The 25,031-nt window shown below is 43.4% G+C and overlaps 1 protein-coding gene across 1 annotated transcript in view; it reads left to right on the top strand.

The window, feature by feature from the left end:
* The window catches only part of LOC308304584 (replication protein A 70 kDa DNA-binding subunit-like), a 136,830-nt gene that overhangs the window by 53,820 nt on the left and 57,979 nt on the right, over positions 1-25,031 (top strand). The window contains exon 10 of the mRNA XM_080749212.1: positions 6,108-6,306. Coding sequence (XP_080605338.1) covers positions 6,108-6,306 — 199 coding nt within the window. The remainder of the gene's footprint in view (positions 1-6,107; positions 6,307-25,031) is intronic.

Genomic DNA, 25,031 nt, shown 5'->3' with positions numbered 1-25,031 from the left:
GTGCAATTGACAGCTTGTTAGTGATAGATTGATAGTAGGCTTATTGACATTTGTTCTCAGTTAATAGATGCCTTAATGGTCCACGTCACATTGATATAAACCAGTATGCGCACGCCGGTCGGCACCAAATGAACCCCACCGTTCATAGGATGCAATGGATGGCACTCGTGTTTAAAAATGCATTCCATCAAACTTTCAGATGCCGTTTTTCTCCCAGTGTGGAGGAAGAATGCTTAGGATTTTTACTGTAAATTCTCACTCTTGAAATATATAATCCTTAGTTTCTGTTGATTGTAAACAATAATAGCGATTCAAAACAGTTGTCCTTCAAACCCCACCTCTATTCACCGTCATCAGAACAGAGGGAGCGCTCCTCTTGATCACCCACCCGATCCACTGGATCACCAGAGCGTCTACTGCTCGCCCAGCTGCAGTCCATGAAGCCTAATTATGCTCCGTCCTGCGAAGGTGTCGCGCGCAGAGCCGCAGACCTCCAAGCTCAGAAGGGTTGCATTGGTGACGCGATGTGAGTTTGTATATCAGCTACTCTTGACGTGGAACACCGTTGCGCAATGAAGTATATATGTCTCGATAAGGGCGCTCCCATGGGAGCACCTCACTAGCACACAAGAGGAGGTTGAATAACCAGTGCACCCCAAAACAACAGGTTTGGGGATCTGTTGGGAATTGATTACATGATACAGTCAGCTGTGCATTCAGTCTCAATGTTTGTAAACAAATAATTGGTCTATTGAGAAGCGAAGCCATGTCGTCATTTGTGCGTAATGTCGCCCTCTAGGGGGTTCATGCTGGTATTGTTTTGTATTGAAATCGCCATTGGGGAATCTGCGATCGCCGCATATAAGGACTGTGTTAAAAAAATAAACACACCATGTGCGCGTTTCTGTCAGCGGGGGGGTTCTGCATAGTTTATGATATTCATTCATATCTGATATAGCCTGTTGTAACTCGTTTCTAGCGTTTATTGTGTTACTCTTTGGGTAAATCTGTACATTTCCACCTTAGTCGATGCTTCATATCCATTTGGGTCAATCCGAGAGCATGGTGTGTTTATATTTTTAACACAGTTCTTATATGCGGTGATCGCAAATTCCCCAATGGCGATTTGAATACAAAACAATACCAGCATGAACCCTGTAGAGGGCGCCATTTCACGCCATTTCACGGAAGTGACATCACACTTCGCTAGTCAATAAGGTATGTTTATAAATGGCAGTGGTATAGCCACCCTGACCCTGCACTGTACCTTTTACATGTTTCAAATAAAAGCATGAATATATTAGTCTGTCTATTATTTGAATTGCTTTGTATTGAATGCACAACATAAATATTCACTATATATTGTAGCCCCCCCACACACACCCTACGAGGTAGGGGGTCCCTGCTCCATCTCCCCATCAGTTTGGGGGTCCCTGGCCTGAAAATGTTGAAGACACGGGTCGGCAGCGCTGCTGCCGACCCGTGTCTCATCTCTCTGTCTCGTCTTTTGTTTTGTTATGTTTTATGTTGTTTTAAGTGATCGAGCCCGCATTCTCTTTTTGGCAAAATGAAGTTCAACGTCGGTATGATACTTTGGCTGGTTATGTGCCTCCTCGGTTGTTTAATCGCTGAGGTATGGAGCTTGAATGGAAAAGTCGGCGTCCTCATCTACACCCGGGACCAGCTGTTGTTGCTCAGGCATCCAGTCAGAGCGGCAGACTATGATTTTGACTCGCTGGATATAAAGTATCCAGAACTCAAAAATACCGGAACGCGAAAAGGGACTAAAATAAAGAAAAGAGGCTCGAGAGGTGGAGTGAGACAACGGCTGTGGAGACGCGACAGCAGACACCCCTTGCCGGTAATAACTTTGTCTAATGTTAACACATTGACCAACAAGATGAATGAACTACTTGCTAAAGTCCGATATGACAGCAAGTTTAGACTGAGCAATCTCATCTGTTTCACAGAAACCTGGTTGAAAGAAGATTCGCCAGACCCAAAGCTGCCTGGATATACAACGATAAGGGCTGACCGTGACTTAAACGTGTCGCGGAAATCTACTGGCGGTGGCATGTGTGTCTATGTGGATGAACGCTGGGCTACTCAGTACACCGTCCGGGAACGCGAATGCACACATGACTATGAAATCCTGGTGGTCTCCTTTCGCCCTTTCTACCTACCAAGAGAGTTCGGCCAGATTACAATCATACTGGTCTATGTACCCGGTCCGGACTGGGTGGGAGCTGCAGCTAGGATAGCCGAGAGCTATAACACCGCTCTGTCCCGTGCACCTAACCAACCCGTCCTGTTGCTCGGGGATTTCAACTCTTGTGACCTGTCCGATCACCTGCCCAACCTACATCAGTACGTGGACTGTCCGACCCGCCTGGAACGCACTTTGGATAAGTGCTATGGTAACATACCAGACGCCTATAAAGCCATCAGCAGGCCTGCCTTGGGGAAGTCCGACCATAAGGTCATACATCTTCTTCCACATTATAGGGCCAGGCTGAGACGGGAAAAGACAGTGACCAAGGACATTGTGACCTGGACAGATGACTGTAGGGAGGAAATGAGATGTGAGTTGGAAACTACTGACTGGCTATTTCTGAACTCATGTGACACCCCTCATGAACGAATTGACACCTTTACATCCTATGTGTTGTTTAATGAAAGTAAAATCATGCAAACTAAAACTGTTAAAATATTCCCTAATAACAACTTATGGATGTCTAGTGATCTGAAGGGATGCATTCGTGAGCAAAAACGTGCTTTTAAAAATGGTAATGTTGAGTTAGTTAGAGAAAAGAGATGTGAACTAAGATCTAAACTGACAAAGGCAAAAATAGAATACAAGAACAAAGTGGAGCACCACTATTTTTCAGGAAATGCCAAGAAGGCATGGGAAGGTCTAAATGTGATGATGGGTAGGGAAACTAAGCAAAAGCATACCCCCCTGTCACACCCCTCTCCATCTTTTGCAAATGAGTTAAACATCTTTTTTAGTCGTTTCGATAAGAATGACTTCAGTGCTGAGCGTGATAGTGTGTGTAGGTCCATTCCAGAGTATGTTCCTATTACACTCAATGAACATGAAATCGTAGCCAGCTTGTCTTGTATTAAGCCTAGCTCTGCCCCTGGGCCAGATGGCCTGAGAGGTAGAGTTTTGAAAGAAAATATTTATGAACTTAAAGGTATTCTCTTGGTGCTTTTTCAGTACCTGCTTGATTCTTTAACTATGCCTAATGGATGGAAAATGTCTTGCATTGTACCTCTTCCCAAAAAACCTGGAGCCACTGAATTAAAAGACTTCAGGCCCATTGCCCTTACCTCCATCTTGGGAAAATGTTTTGAGAGAGTTATAAGCAGACAAATTACAGCATCTGTTTCTAACCGCTTAGATCATCTCCAATTTGCATATAAAAGTCAGAGGGGAACTGATGATGCAACTGTCAGCCTGGTTAACACCTTGACTAAGCATGTCCAGGTCCCCACTTGCTTTGCCAGGGTCCTCTTTATTGATTTCACTTCGGCCTTTAACAGCATGCAGATACACACTCTCCTGCAGAGACTCATTGATCTGGGGGTAAATGGGGGTATTATACATTTGGTCAGAGATTTTCTCTCTAACCGCCCTCAACAAGTCCGTGTCAACGACACTCGGTCCGACATCACTGTGCTTAACACAGGTGCTCCTCAGGGGACAATTGTATCACCCTTACTTTTCTCCTTGTATACTAACGAATTCCAATTAGATCTGGAGAAGTTTAGTCTCTTTAAGTATGCTGATGATATGGCCTTGGTTGCCTTACTAGAGGAGGAGGATACAGCTGGAGAAGAAGCATACAGAAAACAAGTATCTTCTCTCCATAACTGGTGTGATGTAAGCTCCTTGGAGATGAATATATCAAAAACAAAGGAACTGGTCATTTATGAAAAGAACCCTGTGCAACCCCTTATAATTAAGGGACATAATGTAGAGATAGTAAACAACTTTAAATATCTAGGCACTATAATTGACAGCAACCTTAACTTCAAGGACAACACTGACTATATTTTTAAATCCTGTAACCAACGTCTCCACCTTTTACGCAAGCTCAACTCTTTCAGGGTGAGCAAGCACATTATGGAAATGGTTTATAAGAACCTCATAGAGGGAATCTTAACCTTCAACATGGCAATGTGGTACGGTAATCTTAACCTACAAGGTAGAGGCAAGCTGCAGAGAATAGTAAATCTGGCATCAAAAATCATAGGGAAAAAACAAAAACTATTAAGTTGTATCTACAATGAAGTGGTTAGTAAAAAGGCTGTCAAGATAATAAATGACCCCTCTCACCCACTCCATAGGGAGTTCGATTTACTTCCCTCTGGTAGACGCTATAGAACAGCTTGGGCACACCGTAGCCGTAATATTTTTAAAAATTCATTCATTCCTAATGCCATTAAGGCAATGAATGAAGTCATGTCTCGCTGATCTGCCTGTTTTTTCCAACATATACCTTTGTTGTCCTTCCTGGTTGCCTTAAAGATGCTTTGTGTCATTGTGTGTAATTGTTTGTTGCTGTTATCTGTTTTAATGTTGTAATTGTATATGAGATATGAGACAAAAGACAAATCTCCACATTGTGGACAAAATAAATGAAACGAAACGAAACGAGACCCCTGGTGTAGAAGGGGAAAAAAAGGAGCAGACAAGTATACTGTAGAGCCCTTTTTAATGAACTCTTTGTCAAACAAGTATCAAAACATAGAAGAACATACTGGAGCAGGGTGGTGGTCCATGCTTGATGCTGTTGTGTTCCGCTCCTGTGATGCACGGGACCTGCCTTTTACCTGGCTGAGTTACCGGCAGAATTCCTTCTCTTAAAGCTATACTGTGTAAGATGCTCAACTAGTGGTCAGTAGCCCTATAGCAAACCGCGGTCGCGTTCGCGTCTTTCGCCCGTTTTTCGTACCTTCACACCCCCGCGTCTGCCTCCACAATGCCGAGAGCTATCTTTAGAGGGGTCCCTGGTTCCTGTGCGTTCAGGCATTCCGGAGAAACGGACTACTTCACCCTGCCTGGTAGGCGAGATTACCTTTTGAGTAAAGAGACACACGGGCGACTACAAATATGGCGACCCCACTTCAAGATGCGCTGTGATTGGCCGGTAGTGTACCATGTGTGCATGATCGGCGATGTGATTGGGCAACGTATACACAACGTATACAGATGATGCAGATTACGTCATTTTGGCGCGAAATCCGGTCCACGGCCAGGATCATAGAAAACATATAAAGAGAAGGCTTCAGAAGCTGAAAATAACGGAGTGGGTGTTCTAAAACTTTAGCGATTTAACAGTTAGGACAATTTTAAGATTTTTTTTATAAAAAAAGTTACATGGTACAACTTTAAAGAGCTGGTGCCATAGTTTTGTACTTTTTCTGGTTTTCATGTGTCCTGGTGTGGTTGTTATGAGCAATTATGTATTCCCTTTGTATTTTGGGTTTCTTCCTCGAGGCTGCCACCTTGTGGGTCAAAAGGGCAAAAACACAAAGTGACATCACATAATCATCCCCTCCCCTTTTACCATTCACCCAACACTGTGGGTGTGGCTAACTTCAGCTGGGTTACCACCACCAACCATGACAACCTGGAATCATGCACCCTGTAGACAATATGCCTTCCGGTGTGTTCCTAGATTTCTAGCGGAAGTCTGCGTTTAACGGACGTTACGTCATGCGTTGCGGGTCTGTTTACATTCCCCAGCGAAAAAACTAAAATAGATTGTAGCTCTTAACTCGCTCTTCATAGGTGTAACATTGCTTGAATCAATGTTTTTGTTTGTATATTGTTTATTGCGAGCGTAACCGACGGAGCAGGAGACGTAGACCAGAGTTAATTTCGTGCAGGGAATACGTTTGCAGAAACACAGCACCGTGAAAAAAATACAGCTTCCGGTGAAATTCTCACGGCGGAAGTTGAACGCTTTCTGCCTTCTATTGTCACCAGGCTTTTCTCTTCGGAGATGAGTAAGCCTGGCTACGCGAGGCTAGGAATCATGGCACCCCATCTTCAAGTCACACCATTATGGGTGAATGATATTAATCTGTGTCCCTAGGTGTACCTCATCTCCAAGGGAACACTAAAGCCGGCCAACAAGCAGTACACCACGGTGAAGAACGACTACGAGATGACGCTGAACAGCACCACCACCATCGTGGCCTGTGACGACGACGAGGGCCTGAGCGTCCCCGTGCTGCAGTGTGACTTTGTGCCCATCTCTGAGCTGGAGAACAGGGACCCCGACGCCATCATCGGTAGGGCTGTCACGATATCATATGACATTTTACATGACGATTAATTGTCACTCAAATAATTGCGATTAACGATTAAATTGTGTTTTTGTCGTTGATAATTACATTTCTGTTTGGCTTTTAGGCTTTGAAGTTGCACATGGCAGAGACATAACCTAAATACACAAAGAAATTACTGACATATTTGACAACTTACTACTTAAAAAATAACATTGATAGTGGAAATAGCCGATCTACAAGCTCACAACGCATCGCATCGCGACGCGTTGTGAGCTTGTAGATCTGCTATTTCCACTATTTTTGACTTTTTTTCCCTATTTTTTAACATGGAAACGATTATGACGATTATGAAAAATAACCGCGATTATGTCAAATAATCGCGATTAGACGATTATGTAAGAATTGTGACAGCCCTAATCATCGGTAAGAGCAGCAATCCTCAACCCTCTGGGCCGTAAGGATATTAGGGATGGGACGATATGAAAATGTCATATCGGGATTATTTTGACCAAAGAAGTAATTAACCACGGGGTGGGGTTATAGTGTGCAAATTTGCCTTCCCTGTGTATTGTTGGTTACTTCCTGAAAGCTGAAAGCCTCCGAGTCAAAAGGCCCAACATAAAAACACTGAGTCAATGACATCATAAACTCATCCCCTCCCCTTTTACCATACACCCAACACTGTCACCACCCACCTGACAACCAGGCATACTTAAAGGGCCAGTTCACCTCTGGGGCAACCAGATCTTATTTTATTGTTGTTTGGGACACGATTATTTTTTGTGTTCAATCTGTGTTTTGAGATATTTTAGTATTTCAGCATGAATGATGATGCATTTTGCATCATATGATGCAGCATGATGACTCATATGCAAAATGCATCATCATTCATGCTGAAATACTAAAATATCTCAAAACACAGATTGAACACAAAAAATAACTCAGGATTGTGTTGATTGTGTCCCAAACAACAATAAAATAAGATCTGGTTGCCCCAGAGGTGAACTGGCCCTTTAATGAACCGGTGGGTGTGGCCCAGGGCTCCAGGGACGTTCTGTGCACATTTTTGGAAACAAATCTCCCTCTAGTTTAATCACGAGTAAGATGCCTCAGGGGGACAAGCTAGGTCGCGCCATGTCTTGGCCATCTAGCAGTGATGTATATCGTGCAACGGCCCTTTCCCCTAGCTTCAATATTTACAAGCCGATCTGGGGGCTTAGTCAGACATCACCACCTACAGTAGTGACATCATATCCTGTCCACAGGATGTAGTCGAGAGGATGCCTGGCTGTCGTTAGACCATATATAGTGGTTAGCCCTGAGAGTTGCTGTTCTTTCTTCATCTTTTGTTACTTATGGCCGCCAGTTCCCACCTGATGTTGTGTGGGAGTCCAGACTGCTCCAGACTGTACTGAATAACTGCTAGCTCACATAACGTCTTCAGGCTAGGACTGAAGTCTAAGACATACAGGTCATCAGGTGTGCTGACTCCTCCAAAGAAGATGATACAATCTCCCATCGTGCAACAGCACATACTAGATGTGGGAGACGGCCCTTTCCCCTTGGGCTCAACCTTCTTCTAGCAGAAGGTCTCCGGACTGAATTTCCACAGATCATTGAAGGTCTTTCTCCATTTGTAGTTGTAGCCACCACATACATACAGCTCTCCATTGTAGACAAACGCTGTATGATCCTCACGTCCTTCTGGCCGAAGCTGTGCAGAAGGTGTGTTCATCCAGCAGTTGGTCTCTGTGTCAAACACTCTGATGGTGTTATAGTACTGACCCCACTGGTCCCCTTCTCCCCCAAATACAAACATCTTTGTCCCGAAGATGGTGGCAGAGTGACATCCTGAAGCAGGTGGTGCAGTTCCTCTGGTGTTAATTAAAGACCAGACCATAGTGGTGGTGTCCAACTTGTACATATCATTAGTGTATCTAGTAGTCTGGGACCGGGTGTATCCTCCATAAATAAATATGACCTTCCCCAAGACACAGGCTGAGTGGTAGAACTTCCAATCAGGAACAGTCCCTGAAACCTGTGGTGTGAACCATCCGTGAGTGTCGACATCAAATGCATAAAGCACATTGCAGATGTGCACATTACCTCCCCAGAGGTAGACAGTATTTTCAATCAGTACAGCTGTCTGACCCTCATGCCTGGAGGGAACCTCAAGGTGACGTTGTCCTCTTCCAGGCGTCACCGGGGGCAACGTTGTCCAGTGCAAAGACACTGTGTTGAAGATGTGCACATCAATCTGATCACTGTCCTCGTCACTGTCTCCTCCAAAACAGAACACCTTCTGTCCAACTGTCACCGCAGTGTTCCTGCATCTCTCTCTTCCTTTCAGATGGATTGTCCAGCACACATTTTTACACACTGGAACCAACACAGATCTAAAAAGAATCATCAAGTGCTCCTCTTTAACTCATTGCATGCCAGGCCCGATAGTCCCGAGATTATTTCAATGTCTTTCCCCGCCAGGCCCGATAATCCCGAGAAAAAGAAGAAAAAAAAAAAAAAAAAAAATCATTTTTTTTTTTTTTCAAAAAATCTTTTGGACCCCAAAAACTTTAGTAGGCATGATAGCAATCGCGAAATTGCATGTTTAACCCCCATAGCAACCCCATCTTTCAAACATGGCAGCCATCTTTGTTTACATTTTAGGAAAACATAATGGCTGTTATCTCATGAATGCCTGAACGGATTTCCATTCGGATTTTTTTGTTTGAAAGCTGTGAGCAATGTGCAGACACGTGGTGCATTATCTAGGCATGGGTGTGCATGATCCGTGCACTATGAATTACATGGAAGTCTATGGAGACAGAGGCAGGGGAGAGTACGAAGGTATTGTTAAATGGCGGGGAATGTGTTAAAAGAATGCAGTGCTGCTATGTAACGCTGTGTCTTATGTGTCCCGCGGCACAAACGTCCCGCAAGGTTTGACCAATCCACGTTTGTTAACACTTCTGATGTCAAAATTGTCCATGAATTCAATTCAATTCAATGTTATTAAAGTGTCAAATCATAACAAGTTATCTCAAGACACTTTACAAAGGCTAAAGAGCCATGAGAGAGGAGAGAGGGAGAGACAAGGGAGAGACAAGGGTCTCTTGTGGTCTAAAACATCAGACATCTATGATGTCAGTCATCTCCATTTTTGGAGAATGTTTCGTTTTTGTATTTTCAAGTCAATGGAGAAAGTCAATGCACTTAAAAATGAAACTATATATCGTATCTCTTAGCAAAATGCAAGCACACGATTCTTGATTAAGCCAGTGGATTTGACCCAAGTGCGTGCACCCAAAACTGGGAGGAGTAGCGCGACAAAATAACGTTTATCTGGAAATTAAGACGGATGGAAGAAGAAAGTACTATAGTCTGGTTTCCCCTAGGGCAACCACACTGACAACATTGGAACGTTGTGTGTGTGTGTGTGTGTGTGTGTGTGTGTGTGTGTGTGTGTGTGTGTGTGTGTGTGTGTGTGTGTGTGTGTGTGTGTGTGTGTGTGTGTGTGTGTGTGTGTGTGTGTGTGTGTGTGTGTGTGTGTGTGTGTGTGTGTCTATGAAGCGCGATCCGTGCCTCTTCAGCGCAGCGACGCACGGGTGCAGCATGGCTTTTTGTTTACATATGCGTGCGTGCATGCATGCGTTAGTTCTGCTCCAGTGGCACTCGTGGTGCACACGATTGCTCTGCGATGGTACGCGTCCCGTGTCCTGTAACGATGCCATGCAGCCACGGAGGTACGCGTGACGCGTCTTGTAAAAAAATAAATAAATAAAAAATGTCTGTAAATGTACAGTGATTCTTATGGTTTCATTGTAGCCTATTCATTTTAACTCATTGACTGCCAAGGCCCGAGTTTCCCGAGTTATTACAGTAGTCCCAGGCTGCCAGAGCCCGAGTTTCCCGAGTTGGAAGCCATTTTGAAAAAAAAAAAAAACTTTTTTTTTTTTCAAAATTTTTTTTTATAAAAAAATTTCTAAAAATGCCTCAAATGTATTAGGCATGATCGCAATTGTGAAATTGCATGTGTAGCCCCATAACAAACAAACACATCTTTCAAAATGTCAAAAATGGCTGTTTTGTCTGACTTTGAAGGCTTGTAACTCATGAATGCCTGAACGGATTTCCAAGCGGATTTTTTTGTTTGAAAGCTGTTAAAAAGTACTACACATATGATGCATATTTGGTGCATGGGCGTGCACGATCCGTGCACTAAAAATTGATCCGTGCACTAGAAATCTAGGATAGTGGCAGTCTGGTACTTGGGGGCCATCTTGAAATGGCATTCAATGAGTTAAGCTCTAACTCATTCATGAACACAAGGGTCCATTTGGTTTCATCTTATGTTCTAAATAAAATAAAGGTTAACGTCAGTCTTGCCTGACTTTCATGAGGGCAGAGGTATAGGCCTACTTTTTCTTTCCTTTTTTTTTTCGGTGATATGCACGGCAGCACGTCATTACTTTCTTACTGACAGTGGATTTCAACCAGTGGTCCGGGGCCCCCCAGTGGTTCTTGAGGGGGTGCCAGGTGTCTAATGGCTATTCAATCAATCCTCTACAAGTCTCCATGATTCATGAACATTACCTCTCTCTCTCTCTCTCTCTCTCTCTCTCTCTCTCTCTCTCTCTCTCTCTCTCTCTCTCTCTCTCTCTCTCCCCCCCCCCCCCCCTCTCTCTATGTCTGTCTGTCTGTCTGTATATATAAAGATATTGGCGAAGCATACGTTGTGCCATTGACCGTTAAAATGTTTAATTGGCCGGTAATTATAAAGTCCACCGGACACTGTGACCGGCTGGGAAAATGTCTCCCTTATATAGGCTATTTTATCATGTGGCTCCCTTTGGGCTATTTTATCAGATTTAAGCCTATTATTCTTATTATTATTTGGTTAAAGTAGTAGGCTACAACCATTAAAACAAATCATAATTTTTGTATCATGATCTGTCAGCGTGGTTTAAATCCCGAAGGGTGAGCGTGCTGCGGGCTGCTTCTTCTGTGCTGTGTGCTGTTAAAAATCAGCCTATTCGTCGTACGATGGTGACACGCGTTGAAAATATCAGAGCTACAAGCTCACGCAATTCACCACGCTATGAGCTTGTATATCTGCTATAGATACGCAACACGGGGCGAGCTGCCTGCAGCTCTAGCGCTTGTCCCAAATCAGCGCTGTCTTGTTCGCTGGAGACCCTGCAGAGTCGGGGTTTACCAGTGGCGTCAGTTCAGCAAAAGCTAAGGTATGGCAACATGACTGGTGTCTTGCACGCGCGCCCTCGCGTGCAAGACACCAGTCATGTTGCCATACCTTAGCAACAGACATGATGAAAAGTACATTTTATTATTTCATCCATCCATTCATTACACATCCATTACACATGCAGTGTCAGCGTTACACTTGTCAAGCCGACATTTCATTGAATTCATAGGGTATTTATTTTTGTTCGATATGATTACAGTATATTGAGTCTACAGCAGTGGGTCTCAACCAGTGGTCCGGGGACCACCAGTGCTGTGTTGGTCCTTGAGGGGTTAGGGTTTCCATGCAGGTGATCTCCAGTTAAAATATGGAGAGTAACCAAACGGAACTATATAGACCCTTAACTCTTGAGAGCGTAAAATGAAACCAAATGGACCCTGCCTGCCTTGGTTTTGTACTGCGCCGTTGGTTCGTTCTGGGCGAGCGGTTGTTTTTTGTGCAACTAAAATACTCCTGTGCACATTACATTGGCGTAGGCCTATAGGAAAAAATAAATAAAGCCAAGGAGAACTATTAACGGCGAAACACAGGCCCACGAACAAAATATTTATATAGCGAATAGGCCTATATTTGTTTAATTTCGCCGTTTTAAAGCACCATGCTGGCGAGGAGGCTGCGCAAAAAAAAAAAGATTCATGAACATTAATGGACCATAGCTGGTCTCTCTCTCTCGTCTCCCCCCCCACCCCCCCACCCCCTCTCTATGTCTGTCTGTCTGTCTGTCTGTCTGTCTGTATAGGCCTATATAAAGATATTGGCGAAGCATACGTTGTGCCCAAGGCCAAGAGGGGTGCAACATGACCTTACACACATCGACGTAGAAGCCGATGATCCAGCAATCATTATTTTAAGGCCGTCAGTAGATTAACCACTTGAACCCTAGCGTATAGGCTATTCTGAGAACTTTAGCCAAAAATGGCAGATCTACAAGCTCACACCGCCTCCTGCTGCTAGGCATTGTGAGCTTGTAAATCGGCTATTTCACACATGAATCCAAAATACACTGATGATTGTGCTGTCAAACAATGAAACTATATGGAATCTATGAAGGTTGTGGGGATCCCTGCTTCATCTCTCTCGCCTGTGACACCACGCAAAGCGTTTCGGGGTATTCCGAGTTTTGCACGATCTGATCATCTGCTTCAAATACCACCAGTGGTCCTTGAGGCTTAAGGTGGTCCACAATCCCCAGCTTATTAATGATGGAGTTGGACAGTTGGTAACCAAATGGACCTCGGCGCTTGCCGAGATCTCTCTCTCTCTCTCTCTCTCTCTCTCTCTGCTCTCACTGGGCGCAGTGGGGCAAAGTAACTAAGTAGATTTACTTATACTGTATACTCAAGTAAAATGTTGAGGTATTTGAAGATATGATTAGGCCTATTATATTATAAAACATCCATTGATCCACTTTAGCCGTACGTTTTATGCCTATATGCCTATAACAAGACAACTAAAGGAAAGAGAGAGAGGGGGAGGGGTTATTATTACCCTTATTACTATACTACTAACTAGGTAACCTCGCACACCAGGCTTTACTAACTAGGCAAGGGGCTGCCTCTCCGCTGAGCGCATGCATGCATTGCTGCGTGACAGACAGACAGACAGACAGACAGACAGACCTGGCCCTATTGCGAAGGGCAAATGCGTTGTACAGTATCTAAACCGGAGCATGGAGGAGCTTGGAACATGCATGGTACAAAAAAAATGGCGGAATGGCAGAGAATCTATGCAGATTAGCAGTAGGCCTAAATGGTGAGGCCACATTCTCATAATATAATTCGGTTTAGTCGTGCGAATGGGAGGGGTGAAGTTGCCACATTCTTGCATATTTAATTGATACGTTTGCGCTCGCACTGCACTTTGTCATCCGAAACAAGGAATCGTCCGTGCACGTCTGTCCAGGGACATGAATGTATCCAAGCTGCATAATAATGCCTCCTCCATCTCCCTGTGTGTAACCGCAGGACCCCCGCAAGCGCCGCATTAGCCTATTTATCAGCGGTCAACGTTCGTAAAAATTCGTATCAAAAAATAAAACCAGCGGCGGCGGGAGAGTCTCGCAAAATCTACCAGCAATAAACCAGACAGAAAATACTTTAGCAAGATATGAATATCTACGAAGAGGACAACGTCTCTCTCTCTCTCTCTCTCTCTCTCTCTGCCCCTCGTCTTGCCCTCCGCTGGCTCACTCGCTGCGCAAAAGCGTCTCCATTTGGACATGATCTGGCACAGAGAGCAGCGCGCGCGAGCTAGGGCGAGAGACCCACACATCGGCCTATATTATATTAGCCTATAGCCTATATATGATATACAAGTGACTCCAGAAGCACTTTCCTTTCATCTAAATGTGAGCAACTCCTCACAAATAATACACTATGTGCGATGGAGGGAGGGGTGATCAGAAATTAAATCAATGAGGGGAGGAGGCGGCCAGAATGGTCAGAAATCTAATGTAACCTAACCCTAACCCAAAGCCCGATACATAATTGACAATTGGAGACCGGCCCGGCCCGAAGACCGACATTTTTCTAAACAAGCTTAATTGCAGAGTGCGTGTAGCGGCGGCCTTTTGTTTTCATTACATTTTAAATATTGGTGAAGAACAGAGACATGATACCCCTTTCCAACTGTCTTTATTCAATTGTGAAACAGGTCCCGACTCCCGAGGACAATTTAACAATGAACAATCCTTTGAGTTCGCGTTGTGCGACATTTGTGCAATTAAAATAAACAATCTCAAGTTAAGTATGTGTATAAAATATTAGAATGAATAGCCTTAACCAGTCAAGCAACGAAACATTCCCATTCCCTGGTTAAATTAAAGTATATAAATAGGCTAAACAAATAAAATAAACAGCATTTGTTATTTTAGTCCGTAACACAGCACTTTTCTTTGTATGAATCAACACTTATTCGTTCAGTTTAATAGTCCCAAAAATCCAGCGCTGGGCGCAAGGCCGCGCCGGGAGGCCGCACCGGCGAATAATCCAATCAGACAGCAAGCAGCTGAAATTAAATAAAATACATTTATAAATAAATGATAAGATCACAAGAGACCAAGATGACTACATTCTACGTTGGCCATTGGGTATATATTGCCAACAGTTAAAGGCTAGGCTGTACTCACCGATCTTATAAATTGTGATGAAGAAAATCGTTCAACGATGTCCTTCGCTCGGAGATGGTTCTGCCCGCAGCGCTGAAAAGTACATTTCATTATGTCCCCTGTAGCCAAGGTAGGCCTATGGCAGCTGCCATAGCTTGCCATACCCAATTGACGCCTCTGAAGAGCGCACCACTCACGCAGCAGAGACAGAACAAATGCTGGGCTTGTATTGTAGTTTGATAAAAGCTAATGAATGCCGTTTTACCCACCTACAGCCCCCGTCAGTCACTGTTTATTTTGTGTCGGCGCTCCTTCGCTTAAGCCTACAATCAATCCAAAAACTCTGTGACTCCCTTTTTTGCCGGTCTTTCAATCCGCTTATTAGGTTATGTATCAATTAATTAATTATTTGGACGCACCTGATTCCAATAACTATCTGTATTGATGTGATTACTATGGAGTGCATGCATAGCCGTGTGTAATGGTCACCGTTTGACAGGTAACACCTGTCACAATCAATATAATATTTAAATGACAAAGGGATAATATGCAAACATGGACAGTCTGACAGCAGAATTGAGCGTAGACATACAGATTAGAGCTTTGGAATCAGGTGCGTCCAAATAATAATTAATTAATTGATACGTGCACTGCGCATGTAGGTCATGAGTCATGATGTCCCGATATAGGCCTACATCATAGCATTTGATTTTGAATATTATCATAGGCCTACTGCTGCTATGCATTGTGGTGAAGAAGGTTTGTAAAATATAGATAGGATATGCAGCAAAATTGTTCTGGAGGGATGCGCGCAGATCAACCCCGCAAGCATAGACGTTCTGTGTCTGGTTCTGGTGGTGCGCGCTCAGCGCTCTCCTCTGCTCTGTGCCAAATTATGTCTGTCTGTCTGTCTGTCTGTCTGTCTGTCTGTCTGTCTGACACACAGACAGAGTGTGTCATCATTGCCTCGTTAAAACCAGGCAAAATGGATTTTGGATTGATATAGGCTTAAGCGAAGGAGCGCCGACACTAAATAAACTGTGACTGACAGGGACAGTAGGACTACAGGTGGGTAAAACGGCATTCATTAGCTTTTATCAAACTGCGAGCCCAGCATTTGTTCTGTCTTTAGTGGTCGTGCGCTCTGCAGAGGCGTCAATTGGGTATGGCAAGCTGCCATTGCTTGGCTACAGGGGGACATAATAAAATGTACTTTTCATCGTGCCTGTTGCTAAGGTATGGCAACATGACTGGTACCAGTCATGTTGCCATACCTTAGCTTTTTCTGAACTGACGCCACTGGCGCTCTGAGCTGCCCTGTCTGTGCGCTGCATGCGCCTCAAAGGGAGGACGCATCAGAGAGAAATAACATCGTGCTTTAGGCAGAGAGAGAGAGAGAGAGAGAGAGAGAGAGAGAGAGAGAGAGAGAGAGAGAGAGAGGGGGGGGGGGGCACCTGATTCCAATAGCTCTAATCTGTATTACTTTGATTTCTATGGAGTGCATAGGATAGTGTAATGGTCACCGACAGCAGACAGGTGAGGCAAACATGGACAGTCTGACAGCAGAATTGAGCATAGGTGAAATGGCTCTTCAACGGCGGTGAAACGGCCAGATAGGTTAGGTGAAAACACTCTCCTCCACGGCAAAAGTGCCCCGCGAAAAGACCTGGCGAAAATGTTATAGGCGATTATGCCTGACACCCCACCGGTCAAGGAGATCTTTTTCATTCTTCATGACACACATTCAGTCAGTCAATAGCAGCTGTGCTCGGGCGCTCAGACCGCAGAGCAGATGACAGAGAGAGAGACGCTTGCCTGGCTGCAACCGATCTGACTAATACTTGTTGTGTATATTGTGAATGTGACACAATGCATACACACATAGCTAGCTCCAAATTTTTTTCTTTATTTATTTTTCTCAAGCCCGACCCAGCCCAAAGCCCGACATGTGCGTGACAAATTGAGCCCGGCAGGCCAGGCCGCTGCTCAGAGCTGAAGTTAACAACTAAACAAAACAAACAAATAACGAAATAAAGGTCTAAACACAACATAACTGAACAGAACTAAACAAATAATAAATAAAGCAATTTAACTGACAACTTAACCAGAAGGCAGCCATTCCGAAGGGCTCAACTTAGGAACACCAAACAAAACAAAAACAGTTAAATAAATAAATAAATAAATAAATATAAATAAATTAACGAAATATGTATAGTCTCAATCAGTCAAGGATTAAAACATTTGGTTAAAATGCAAATATAAAAATGGGCAAAACAAATAAAATAACCAGCATCTGTTATTTTAGTCCATAAACACAACACACTTCTACTTAATATATTAGTCCCAACCAGCAGGGCGCAAGGCCGTGACTCATGCATGCGCTGATCTGAAAGTTACATTTCAACATCACATCATCGCCCAAATAATAATAAATAATATATTCGGAATGGCGGGGTGTTTCCAGAAAATGAAACGAAATCTATTTGGTTTCACTTTATACTCTCAAGATTTAAAATATCCATTTGGTTAACAACTCTCCATAATTTAGCTGTGGACCACTTGGAACTTCCCCCAAGGACCAACGGTGGTCCTTGGCCAACGGTGGTCCTTGGGGGGGGGGACCACCAGGACCACCAACTCACCAAAGGACCACCGGTGGTCCTTGAGGGTCTGTATTTTATCCCAATTCAAATAGGCCTATATAAAGCAAATTTGCTACGTCAGCCAAGGAGCACAGAGAGCATGCAGCCCACAGTGGAGACAGACCAACGCATGCTCGCATGAACGTCTGGATGTTTTATTTGATATACACGTCTACACACACACACGCAGGTTTAGCGCTGAGAATCAAATGGGTGGCACACATCTCACACGTGCGTTCCAGAGCAGAGCAACAAGTCAATCACGCGTACAGTTCATGGCGGCGCTGCATTTGACCGTGTCGTCTCACGCATGATGGCCACATGGCCATTAGATGTATGCGTGCGTTAACACATGCGTTCGCCACAAACGCCTAATTAAACGCGTCCCCGTGTACCCCGCCTGGCCACTTAAATGAAGACACACAGATACGCGTGCCAGCGACGCCTACGTGTAAGCTATTAAATGCCATTGAATAACTACAGGAGACGTCCATGCGTTCAGTACAACACAGATAAAATCGCATGCGTGCACGCATGCGATGCAATGCATTCGTGGCATAGAAAAGCCTCGATAGTGTGTCTGTGTCTGTGTCTGTGTCTGTGTCTGTGTGTGTGTGTGTGTGTGTGTGGGGTGGGAAAGAGTGTGTTGTCCATTGTAATCGCATTGTTGGCACTGTAGTGGTAGTGCAACTACCACTACCTTTGCCTCATCCCCAAGAGGAGTTGTTTGGATGCTTGTCAGACATTAGGGTCTTGTGGGACTATATTATGCTAATTTGGCCTTACTCTATGACAATCTGAGAAGGATCGTCTGCAGGCCTAATGCAGCATGGAAGAGAAATAAATGCACCTCCTATGTAAAGGTCTTGGAAGCAGTAGAAAGCTCGTCTACGGGGAGATATGTACACTATAGAAGGGAGGTCTAGTTTAATAGTCTATCCTTCCTTCCTGCATTTACTCACTCGATAATAATGACGCTGAACAAACCAAAATTAGATAACCTTTATTTAGAATTTAGATACATTTTTACCTTCATCAAGGTATCAACATGCGAGGTATACGTACCGACGAAACGGCTTGAAATGAGGTATTGGTGTATGCGTCAAAGTAATTAACAGACCCACTATGCATGTCCGTAGCACATGCAAAAAAGCTGTCCATCTGTAACCAGGTGTGGTTATTTCATTAAAACCATTGTTGGAAAATGGAAATAAGTCATTTAATTTCTTTATTCTTTAGTCCATGCGTGCGTCCTTCCTTCCTTCATTCTCCGATTAGTTTTAACTCGATCCAATTGATTCTTGTAGAGCAGGTCGCATTTAGAGTTTGCTCACTCGTATAATAATGTCATTGGTGAGAAAATGAACAGATATCCTTCATATAGATAAGAAATGATTTAGGCAAATGCATTGACATTTAGCAGACTTTGGCAGACCACGCGGATTCACTATATTTTTACCGGGTCGGAGGACAAGTTAATTCACACATCAAGTATTGAAGGGAGATATAAAAAAAAAAGGGAAAATATTCATCCCAGTATTTTTATTTTTTTAAAGGTTAGTTGGGGTGCCTACCCTATCTGCTTTCCACCGGTTTCTTATCTCCAAGGCGGGTAAATTAGGGACAAGTCCTGGTGTAGATAAGATTTGAAATTGGCTATCAAGGTTCGTTCGGAGTCAGTCAATGCTCAATCTTATTACGATCACAATTAGGAAATGGGGGGCATGCACACAAAAATAAATCGTGTTTAGGACTGACTAACAGAGAATTTAAAATTAATAATGAAAATTAAAATATTGTAATTAATTGAGTGACTGTCTGCAATTATCAGACTGGATTTAACACATTAATTAGTTCAACAACTGCTTGGTTCTATGTATTCTATACATACTGTATACTCCAGTTAAAGGGATATTTCACTTTCAAACATGTTTGGGGTCGTTTTAACGTCTACTCTGGCTTATGTGTGCATCCCAGTCAGTTTTTAAATTGCTTGATTCAGTATTTAGATTTTTTAGATTATTTTTTTCAGACACAACCCCTTTGTATATAAACCCATTGTAACTCCAAACTCCATTTTAACCATGTTAATCAAGCAAACTGTCTGGGGTCCACACAAAAGCTCGAGTAGACGTTAAATTTACCCCAAACATGTTTGAAAGTGAAATATCCTATATATAATAATGTCACTTTAGTTTTTAATACTTGTCTTTTAAAATAAAGGAAACACTTTGCTCTGAAACTGTAGTGGATGAAGAGACAACTATAGGAAACCTCAAGTGAAATGCGTTACCAGAAAGATAGAGGGCTGTATTTCCACGGTTGTCTTTGCTTGCGCCATTAAAGCCATGCTAACTGTGCTACACAATACTGTGTAAAGCAGTTCTCTCTGTCCAAGGCTCGTGATGTGTTCTTCAGCGTTAATTTGTAAAAATATGACGTCACGCTACGGTTAACCACAGATAAACCGCAGACACTCAAGTGCACACATGTACAATAAATTGGCCATGACGCCCAGCCCTAATGATAATGTTCCAGTGTGACGGCGGCAGCCTGCTGTTTATGTTAGTGTTAGTCTTTGTAATTATATTGGTAATTGGCACTTGCTGTGTTGTTATTGTGGCTAGCTGTAAAGAATAGAACAAAAGCAAAGCAGAGGAGGATGTTTTCATGTTATCTCCGTTTTAGTCATTGTCAATGCATGGCCCCCCTGCCACCCCTGCCCCCGTGTTTTCGTAGTCCATGTCACCGCTGACCCCTGCCAGAGCCTTCTATTGGAGAGTTCTGTCAATGAGGGGGCAGAAACGGCGTGTTATAGAAATTAGTTAATGTTTCACAAGGATGAAGGATGTGAGGAATTGACAAAGATTTATTCAAAAGGGCAAAAAGTAGAACCGAGTATCCAGCATTCACAGCATCAGAGGAGCAGGCCTCCTGGCCTGTCCTGTCAGCCCCTCCGGGCACAACCCTCTCTCTGCCTCATTTTCATGCAGTTCTTATACTCATTCTAACAGAGATGCTATTCTAAACATGGTCTTATAAGGACATGTACTAAAGATAAGGACAACATACAAATAGTTACACACAGTACAGATTTGCTGACAGAGTGAGAGAGCAAGCGTGGGGGAGAACTCGGCTGTTAAGATTGACAGCTGTAGCTGGTTGACCACCCATTCAATGACATTGAATGGAAGGAAAACAAGTATATAATACACATATTTGTTACTCTATAAATATTTCTACCACAGCTGGCGCCGGTCACGTGGTTCACGTACTGTAAGCTCGAAATGTTGACAAACGCTCACAGACTCCAGTGCATTCCTTAAACCCATTTAGGCCTGAACACATTATGACGCAATATTTTATGCTTTAAATATAAAAAAATAGCAGATATACAAGCTCACAGCGCGGCACCGAGTGCCGCGCTGCGAGCTTGTAGATCTGCTATTTTTGAAAAATCGTGAAAATAAGAATTTTGACCCGATTCTATAAGTGTCTTTTGAATCCTTCTAAGATTTTTGGAAAAAACCTATGTTTCTATGTCAGCAATCTGGCTCGCCATCGTCAAAGAAAAGGTCCTTTTCACTTAACTGGAGCTCAGTTAGTCTGTTCTTGAGAGACTACTATGTCAGTGGTTCTCAAACCTTTTCATGTGAAGGACCCCCAAAATGATATGTATTTGGCCACGGACCCCCCATCTCAAAATATTTCGTTCCAGGGACCACCCAGAAGCAAAATTTGAGTTACAAACGTTCGCTTTGAAAATACATATATTCAAAGATTTGCACACATTTTCACGACTTTTTCCAAAAATAGCAGATCTACAAGCTCGCAGCGCGGCACTCGGTGCCGCGCTGTGAGCTTGTATATCTGCTATTTTTCACTGGTTAAAGCATTCAATAATTCTAGGCCTAAATGGGTTAAACCCCCGGTTCAGGGCTTGGTCACTATTTGCCTCGGGAGAACCATAGGCGAAAACTGTCCCGATGACGTGAACGGAGGTGACGCAAACTCTCCTTATATGGCTCTGACCCCGACTCTTTGCTCTTGAGCAGTGGTTCTCAACCTTTTCAGGCCACGACCCCCAAAATAGTTATATTTTAACTGGGGACCCCCACACCCTACGAGCAAGAGTTGAGGCATTACACTTTGTATAACACAGTTAGTTCTATTGTGAAAATAGCAGATCTACATGCTCACAACGCCTCGCAACAATGTCTGCCTCAAATATATGACAATTTGACTAATGTTTAATGTCTAGAGGTATTAAAAAGTCCTTAAATTGTCACTTTAGAAATGTGCAGATACCCTCTATACACTTAAACTTTGTGTTGGTTTGTTTACTGTTGAGTGAGAAAACCATGTTGCACATTAAGTTAATCATCCGGGGACCCCCCCCCCCCAAATAATTTAGGGACCCCCTGAGGGTCCGACCCACAGGTTGAGAACCACTGCAGTAGGGGTTGCCAGTGCAGTTATCAGAGACCACCCTCCCCGTCCTGCAGGGCCCCCGCCAGCGAACGCCGCCAGCGTTGAAGTGCACAACAATAAGTGTAACAACAACACGTGTAACAACACGTCACTGCGTGTGACGTGCTGCGAGGCTTGTTGATGTGCTATTTTCGTCGCGCGACGCTCATGCGTCCAATTAAGTATGAATCAACCTTTATTTGCAGTTCTTCTGACTTCTGCCTCCAATCCCCACCACCACCCCGTCTCTCTCGTCTGTCTCTCTCTCTCTCTTGTCTGCCTGTCTCCGTTGTTAAATAGAGGATTATAACATGGTAATGAGAGCTGTCAGCGTGTTCCCCTGCTGATAATGGAGTTCAGAGGTGAATGACATCGTCTCGGCCGTAATGGAATTAAGCAAGACTGCGAGAAGCAACAGACACAGGGAACAAGGCTGAGAGTGTTTTTCAAGATATGGGGGGGGGGGGGGGGGATGTGAGACAAGAGGGATAGTTTAGAATAATGTTGACGCAGTTATTGCAAATTTACTTTGTCATATGAAATAGAAAATAATTGATTTTATACTTAACTCACTTACTGCCAATTAAAAATGCCCTCGAGTGGCATTAGTGCCAGCCCTCTCCATAGACTTCCATGTAATTTGTAGTGCACAGATCATGCACACCCATGCACAGATCATGCACCATGTTTGTGCAGGCTGTTCACAGCTTTCAAACAAAAAAAAAAGATTGGAATTCCGTTCAGGCATTCTTGAGATAATAGCCATTATGTTTTCCTAAAATGTAAACAAAGATGGCTGCCATGTTTGATAGATGGGGTTGCTATGGGGGTTAAACATGCAATTTCGCGATTTCTATCATGCCTACTACATTTTTTGGGGTCCAAAAATTTTTTTTGAAAAAAAATTTGAATTTTTTTTTTGTTTTTGTTTTTTTTCTAAGTAAAAGTCGCCCAAAGTCGCTTGGCAGGGAAGCCCATAGTGAGAAAGTTGCTCTAAAAGTCACCTGGCACTGTATGAGTTAACACATAGCCTGCCATCATAGGGTTAATGGAACTTGTGTGACGGGCGCACGTACGATCGTTAATGTTGCGACGATAATATCCATTACATCTGATACGGGTGCGATCGGTAAACAACATCCGCCGTTTTACATTGACTTTCAACGGGGCAGAATGAAAGCCCCTGCGCGCCACGCAAACCAGGAAGCGTGCGTGCCCTATACGGCCGCTAAGCCTTATGGGTAATGTAGTGTTTTTGCTAATCTGGCGATAAAATAGTAATATTGATTATTATGTATTGGTAGAAATGCCAGGATTGCCAACTTTGATTTCGTCCCAGGGCCTCCCAGGGCATCCAAAGAGTTAAGAAATATATAAGGCATTTTCACTAAGTGACGTAGCGTGGCATAGTCTAAGTTAGGTTTTAAAAGACGCAGAGAAAAGTTGTAGAAAATGGTTTTGGTCATGTTGCAACTCTCCCACCCCCCTGTCGTCTTTTCGCATTTTTTGAAATGTCAGCCATTCTAGGCTATATTGTACACCCGGGTTCTGTTCCTCCTCGGAGCTGAGCGCTATACAGTAGCTGCGCTTCAGCGCAAGTGATCCTGAGTGAAGTGTTGTGGCCTTGAGTGTGACAAGGAACATGACTGAGGAGTGTGTGCATTTGTTGTGACTAGGACTGTGGGGGCCGAGGTTCTTGGCATCATGTTTGTGGAATCGGTGTCATTCTGCCTGTAATGACTTCAGCGGCGTCAGTTCAGAAAAATCTAAGGTATGGCAACATGACTGGTGTCTTGCAAGACAACAGTCATGTTGCCATACCTTAGCAACAGGCATGATACATTTATTTTAAGTACGAAGTACATTTTATTTTTTCTTGGGCTGGATATGGCATCCTGGAACGGTTGTTCAAGTGCAGCTAAACTTGGCATGTTAGTAAACGTGCCACAATTAACAATAATGCATTGCACCTGTGCAGCTGACCTGCGGAACCTGGGAATATACCTATTCTGTCAAGTATATTATTATAATACCTTGTTAAAGTGACCATTTTGTTAAATTTTGCATTTGTAGTTATTTTACTGTAATTTAACAACATCATAACCAGCACAGATAGACATCCATGGATTTATATTTAAAAGTAACTTTTATCTTCCCCCCCTGGACCCAGGGTATGGCAGCTGCATACCCCTGCCATACCCAATTGATGCCCCTGAATGGCTTGCCGTTAGACACCAAACTGTCAACTTTTATGATTCGATAACAACTGGCATCTTGTAAAACTACATCTGGGCATTTCACCAATCAATATGGTCAAATAACTTCCCCTTCCCTGTCATACTTTTTACCACCTGGCTTTAAAGATGGCTACGTACAACGTTGTATACTGTCCGTCCGTCCGTCCATTTCTTTTCTTTGTTTATTTGTTTATTTACACAGAACATCATTAGCTGACAGTAGTTGCATTTCCATAAAGCCTGTTAATGCGCATTAAGGGTTTTGCGCAAAAATCTTTTTATGGAAACACTTCAAAATTCGAATAAACTTTCATTATCTGCAAAAACCTTTATGCGCTTGGAGGAGGAGGATTTTGAGGCTTTATCGAATAAACGAAATGCGCATTAGTGAATGAAGCGGCCAATAACTGTGAATAAATGATGACGTTCTGGTCCATTGTATTAGCATTAGCCCACAAAACAAACCGTCTGAAATTCCTCCCGTTTTCACAACGTGCCAGCTCAGCTGTAGCTCTTTACAGACTGTTGTGCAAAGACAACCTCCGACAGAACTTAAAACGAAGATTTGTTCAAGCTAAACTTATAACAAACTGTCTCAGTATCACGTTCAGTCTCTGTTCGTGTTGTTTGTTTGTGTCGCTCTTCTGCGACCTGGCGTTTCCCAAGGACCCTAAGCACAACGGTGGGGGCAAGGAGGTAGGGAGCGCTACACTAATTCGATGACACCCGCAAATGGAAACAGGCTAAAATTCGCTTTGTCTTAATGCGCATTTCTGATAATTGACTTCCTATTTTCGAATACGTTTATGGAAACTCAACCACCTTAACGTCAGCTAGTCTTCCGAGGGTCCAAGACATTAACACTTCGCCAGCCGAAATAGAATGGCTTGTTGGTAGATTAGCCGTGAAATTTCTATTATTATATTATGATCTGAACCGCATTCATTTTACAAGACCTTCAGCGCTATATCACGTGGTCTTCATCTCCCATAACCATCACGCGATCCCTG

The sequence above is a fragment of the Nannobrachium achirus genome, assembly GCF_963921795.1.
Source record: "Nannobrachium achirus genome assembly, chromosome: 19".
Classification (NCBI taxonomy): domain Eukaryota; kingdom Metazoa; phylum Chordata; class Actinopteri; order Myctophiformes; family Myctophidae; genus Nannobrachium; species Nannobrachium achirus.
The sequence above is the reverse complement of the archived record's forward strand: the minus strand, read 5'-3'. Positions and strand labels throughout refer to the sequence as shown.